General features: G+C 44.2%; 1 protein-coding gene across 1 annotated transcript in view; it reads left to right on the forward strand.

Moving 5' to 3' along the window:
- The window catches only part of Rpap3 (RNA polymerase II associated protein 3), a 48,109-nt gene extending 45,880 nt beyond the window's left edge, over positions 1 to 2,229 (forward strand). The window contains exon 17 of the mRNA XM_008841302.2: positions 2,050 to 2,229. Within this exon, the coding sequence (XP_008839524.1) occupies positions 2,050 to 2,135 (86 nt within the window). The 3' untranslated portion in view covers positions 2,136 to 2,229. The remainder of the gene's footprint in view (positions 1 to 2,049) is intronic.
- The last annotated feature ends 3,866 nt before the right edge of the window (positions 2,230 to 6,095 follow it).

Genomic DNA, 6,095 nt, shown 5'->3' on the forward strand with positions numbered 1-6,095 from the left:
AGCTTAGGCTGACTTTGAGTTTCTGATTCTCATGTCACCACCTTGAATGCTGGGATTACACGCGTGTGTCACCACCCAGTTGCTGCAGTGCTGGGGCTGGAACCCAGGACTTCATGCATGCTGGCTAGCACTCTACCAACTCAGTGTGCGCCCACACCTGCCACTGTGCTTGAAGTCAGAGAAAAACTTTGGGAGCCAGCTGTCTCCTTCCACCTTTACGTGGGTCCTGCACGGCAAGGACTTTGATCTGCTGGATTACCTTGCGAGTCCCGCGTTTTCTTTTTCAATACACCTTGAATACCTGCCCTGTTCCTTCACCTTGGGCACTCGGTCCCTCACTTCCTTCAGCTGTCACTCCCTGGCTAGAACGACCGCCTACGTCCCGCCGCCCCTGCTCCCTATCTCTCCTCTGCTTCCTTTCTCTTTCCAGCACACAAGTAGCTGACACTGCCACACACACATGTTTATTATTTCTTTGTCCCACACAGAATGGAAGCTCTGTGAGAGCAGGAATTCACGGCCTTCACAAGGCCTCAGTGTTGGTGCGTAGTGAGTGTGTTCTTGTCCCTCTCCTGTCACACCTTTAAGGTGTGCTCGAGGATGTATGGGAAGCATGTAGAATCATTCTGGCATGTAAACATTCGACAGATGCTAGCTACTGTGACCTGTGCTGTTGCCACTGTCTAGTAATGGCTAGTTGCAGTTTGATGCTGAGAAGCAGGAACTGTAACAGTGTTTTCCAGTGTTGATGTGAGCTACACGGTGTAAGAATGGTGATTCGTCGTCTTCACAGGTGGGGGGCTGGAGCAGGAGGATCGTGATGAGCTTGAGGTCGTCAGCCTGAGCTTCAGAGCGAGTCTGCCAAACGCGTAGCAGCAAAGCCAACAAAAATAACCCCAAAACAGCAGCAACCGCAAACTGAAAGGCGGGTGGGGGGCGGGGTAGAGGAATGATGATTTCAACATTAGTAGTTAGGTATTTTATTATGGGATCCAGAGATATACCTGTCCATCCATCCAATGTGATTTCATAGGTGGCGTTGCAGATTTTCAGTTTCCAGCAGCAATATCTTCTTAAGCTCCCCCCGCCGCCCCTTTTTGCAGTGCTGGTGTTCAAACCTAGGGTCTCTAGCATGCTAGGCAAATGTTTTATCACCGAGCTGAGTTGCCCTGGCAGCAATATAAAGTTCTTTTTGTTTGGTTGTTTTTGAGAGACAGAGCTTCCCTCTAGCCCCAGCTGGCCTGGAACTCACAGAGATCCACCTGCCTGTGTTGCGATTAGAGGCTTACATTACCATGCCCGGCTGTTTTTTTTTTTTTTTTTTCTCTGTCTTTTTGAGACAGAGTCTCCCTGTAGCCCCAGCTGGCCTGGAACTCACTATGTAGAACAAGCCTGCCTGGAATTCACAGAAGATTGACTGACCTCTGCCTTCCAAGTGCTGGGATTAAAGGTGTGCACCACCACACCCAGCAATATAAAGTTTCTTTAAAAAATTGATTTAAGCTTGAAAAATAGTTAACCAAATAAAAATGCTAAGTAAAATATTAATAAATGTATACCTGATGTACAGGGCACAAGAGCTTTTTAGGATAGTGCTGAATGAATTAAAAATAATCTGTAAGGTTAATGCTGTTGAGGATGTATGGGAAATTCTATACTGATAGCAAAATATTCTGGGAAGAAATATTATTGGATTGATGTGTAATTTTTAATTCTTGGATTTTTAAGTACATGAATTAGAACCATAAACATTTGTAGTTATTGCTTTTGTTTGATCAGATTATTCTTTTAATTTACATTTTGTTTAGATTTTTTAGAAGATAATAAAATACATTTTTTTCTTTTCCAGTCATACATGTATTATTAAAATATTCTGGGAAGAAATATTATTGGATTGATGTGTAATTTTTAATTCTTGGATTTTTAAGTACATGAATTAGAACCATAAACATTTGTAGTTATTGCTTTTGTTTGATCAGATTATTCTTTTAATTTACATTTTGTTTAGATTTTTTAGAAGATAATAAAATACATTTTTTTCTTTTCCAGTCATACATGTATTATTCAATCACTTAGAAAAATCAGAATTGAAGGCTAATTCTGTTGAAGAACTGAAGAAAAGATATGGCGGCTGATCCCCATTTTTGCTGAGATTGCTTTTCCCTTTCAGATGTACATTCTTTTTCCTGCTGAAAATAAAGTTTCATTTTGCTTCTTAAGAAAATGAAATCATAGCTGAAAGGACACATCTCTCTTTGGATGTAAGTTAATTGACTGTAAAGTGCATTGTGAGAACTAGTGAGAAATGTTTCAAATAAACTTTTTATGAAAATAAAAATGTAATGAGGTATATTTATAAGGATCAATATTTTATAAATAATTTAAAATACTATATTTAGATACATTTCTTAGTGCCCTATAAATGTAACATTATTTTTACATCTTTATGAGTTTTTGTAACCACAGGACAAAGCTGCTTCATTTACATGTGAATAAAATTTTCTCTGTATAGAGGGAATTGAATTCCTATCAAAATTGTGTCCCTTCCCTTTCATCTGAATTAACAAAACACTTCATCCACGACTGGGCCAAGCCAGGCCTCAGCCCCTCTGGAGAAGTCCTGTTTTATGATGCTTCTTAGACTTGGAAGCTGGTCTGACATCACTTTGGAAGGGGATCTTGTTGAGCATAGATGAGTGTAGGTGGTGAGTCCTTAGCAATCCTCTTATGTGCTCTGACCCATGCCTGTCTGCAAAGCTCTTTCTTTGTGTGAGGTTCTGGGTTCAAGTGTTGACTTTTCTGTTGGAAGTTTGTTTTTTGTTTTTTGTTTTAGTTTGAGATGGTTTCCCTGTAGCCCCAGCTGGTCTTGAACACACTATATAGACTAGGATGGCCTTGAACTCACAGCGATCTGCCTGCCTCTGCCTCCCGAGTACTGGGACTAAAGGTGTGTGCCACCACAGCTGGCTTCTATTGGAAGTTAAATGACTCTTGGTGAGTGCCTTGGCCCTACGACCCTATTTTTCGTAAGGCATCATACTGCGAGTGCTCGGGGGGATGATCCACAGAAAGTGTTAGGAAAGCTCTTGGAGCCAGAAATGATTAACGAGCATTAGGACTTTCTGTGCTCAGATCTGGAGGGAGATCTTCTGTGTTATGTAATCTTCACAGCAGCTTCTTCCCATTCCATCTTACAGCAAAAACTGAAGGCTAAGAGGAACTTACCCCTGGAGGGTTAGTTAGCTTGGACTGTAACCTGTTTATGGAATAGCTAGGATTTAAACTAAGGCCTTTTCCCCGCTCCAGAGATCATGGTTATAACCACTAAGGAGGAGACAGCTCAGCTCAGGAGATGAGAAAGAAGAACTGGTGACAGGGGAAGAAGCCTGGTCTAGTTGGGAGTGCCATACAGTGAGCGTGAGCTCAGGACAGACCCGTGGGTGACAGCAGAGGGCTGGGGGGTTTTGGTGGGGGGAGGCAGGTGAGGGTGGGAGGGTTTTCTATGCTATGACAGGTGAGCTTTTCTGAAAGGAATCAGGAGCCACAGGCTTCATTTTCCAAACGGGATGGAGGCACATATGGGTTATGTAGCTTGCCCAGTGTCACCTGATTAGTGAATATTAGAGCACAGATACTGTACAAGTTAGTCTGATTTCAGAGGCCACGTGCTTGATGCCCACCATACTGTGTTCTCTCCTTGGAGGCATGAAGAAGAAGGGATAGACTGAAGATGTGGAGGAGGAGAATCTAGGATCGGTGGCATTCATGCAGTCATTTCTTGAATGTCTAATGTGCTCGGTGAGGGGCATAAGAGAGACTAAGAACTGCAGAAGACAGGCTTTAACCACCCAGTAGTCTCAGTACACCTGGGAGCCAAATAGGCATTTGCGGAACAGTGCCATGAGTGCCTTGAAAGTTTGGGGTTCAGATGGGCTGCTCTGGGAACTAAACTGAAGTGTGGCTATCCTCATGTGCAAGGGGAAAAAATTAAAGTTTTAAGGTTATCAGATCAATAAAAATGCAACAGAGAGCAATTAACAGAGAATGCTGCTGCTGGCCAAAGTGCAGAGAGTAAGGGATTGCAGAGTGGGTCCTTGAACAGGACTTTGTTAACCTCACCTACCCATGGCTCAGGGGTCATTGCAGAAGAGGGGGCGGGGCGGAAAGATTGTGAGAGCTGGGGGGTGGTGATTGACCACAGGGAAACGTTTTCCAGGCTTCTGGGAGCTTGCTCATGCGAACTTACAGCAACGGTGACAGCATACAAAGACCCGTTCAAACTCAATTGATAAAACCCAGCATAAAACTGAGAACATGGGCAGGAGGCCCCAACCTTATTGGCAGCTGCTGGGTTAGGGTTAGGGTTAGGGTTAGGGTTGGGTGATTAGGGGTTGGTCTCTAAGGGAGTAACACTAGGCAGGCTGAACAGACTCCAGTGAGTAAACTCACACCGAGAGCCATCTGGGGACACAAACTTGACTCAGTAGGCCTTGACATACATGACAGAATGCATGCAGTCCTGTGGGCGGGTGGACCTAAATATGATTAAGATGTATGAATTGCATAAAAATTCAATAAAAATATATAGGGGAAAAAAAAGGAGGTGAGCAGCCTTGGTGAGGAGGCAGACCTACCCCCACGACCTGCCCACAGTGCCCATAACCCTTACATCCAGATGTAGTCCTGCTGGGACCACTGCTGACATGTCCTGGAGGAGTCAGCCTTGGAGAGGACTGGCCGGGCACCATCTTGAGAGGGAACCAAGTTAAAAAGGAACTCCCCTGGGACTCTGAAAACAGAGAATAGTCACGAGTCAGCATGATTTCACCCTGTCACAGCCCCAGGGTTAGAGGAGGCCTTGGAAGACAGTAGTGGAGAGCAGGAGGGGCCAGATGCTGACAAGCCAAAAAGTGAAGGTGGCGGGAGGCTTGGCCCAGGTAGTGAAAGTGCTGCTCTTGGTAGCTGAGAGCAGTGCTCATCAGTCAGTCAGTTCTGGAGTTTGATAGCCCCGAGGTCAGCAGGGAGATTAGCTTCAGTGCTGTGGAGTCCCAGAGCTCCGAAGCACCCACTTTGACATCCACAGCTGCGTCCCTCAAGTTGGGTGACTGTGGCCTAAAGAGCTTTGAAAATATGAAGACAAATCAGAGGCGAGGTGATTTCCCACACTCTTAACAGACTTGGGAGCTCTCCCCCCAAGTTAGAGTGGCCACACGGTTAGTCCGGTGAGTCTGAGGGTAGGTGGGAGATCCTGCCCAGTCCACACACTGCAAAGCTAGGTGTGGCCAGCAGAGGTTACTGGTATCCAAGGAAGGAAGGTACTAAGTAAAGACAGCCGTAGACATGGTTCACTTGTCTAATCCAGACTCAGCAGCAGCATAAATAATAAATTCAGCTGACCTACTTTCTGCATGTGCCTGACAGTACCAAATTTCAAGGCCCTTGAAAGAGGTCACTGCAGCACTTCATCTTTTTTCTCCCATTTTCCTTAAAATACTTTTAGTAGCATAATCACCTTTATGCGTTTATCTAATTACACATTAAAAAAATTAGACGGGCTGGAACGATGGCTTAGTGGTTGAGTACTGGCTGTTTCTACAGAGGACCTGGGTTCGAATCCCAGCACCCACATGGCTGCTAACTCCAGCTGCAGGAGATCAATCCCTCATCTGGCTTCCCCAGGCTTCATACAACACGGGTGTACTTACATACATGCAGGCAAAATGCTCATTCACATAAACTAAAAATAAATTTTAAAAATTAAAAAAATTAACCTTTTTTCCCTTCCCCCACCCCCACCTGGGTCATGTGTCCCCCGCCACCCCCTTCTCCTTCTTTCCGTATATTTTCAGTACTAGCTTGAGTTGGTTTTTTTGTTGTTTTAAATAAGGTTTATGTGTTTTTTTTCTTTTTAGCCCCCTTCATTTATCTAATTCTAATTTTGGGTACAAATTTTCTCATTATTGCAACTTTGTTTCCTAATTGTGTTTTTTAACCTCCTTGCTCTTTGATCGTCATAATATTCCCCTTTTGTTTTCCTTTTCTTAATTTAACTTTGCTTCTCTAGTCCCTCCTCCCTGCTCCTTCATTCACCTCAT

Source organism: Nannospalax galili, unplaced genomic scaffold (assembly GCF_000622305.1).
Source record: "Nannospalax galili isolate Female #2095 unplaced genomic scaffold, S.galili_v1.0 scaffold841, whole genome shotgun sequence".
In the NCBI taxonomy this organism is placed as follows: Eukaryota; Metazoa; Chordata; class Mammalia; order Rodentia; family Spalacidae; genus Nannospalax; species Nannospalax galili.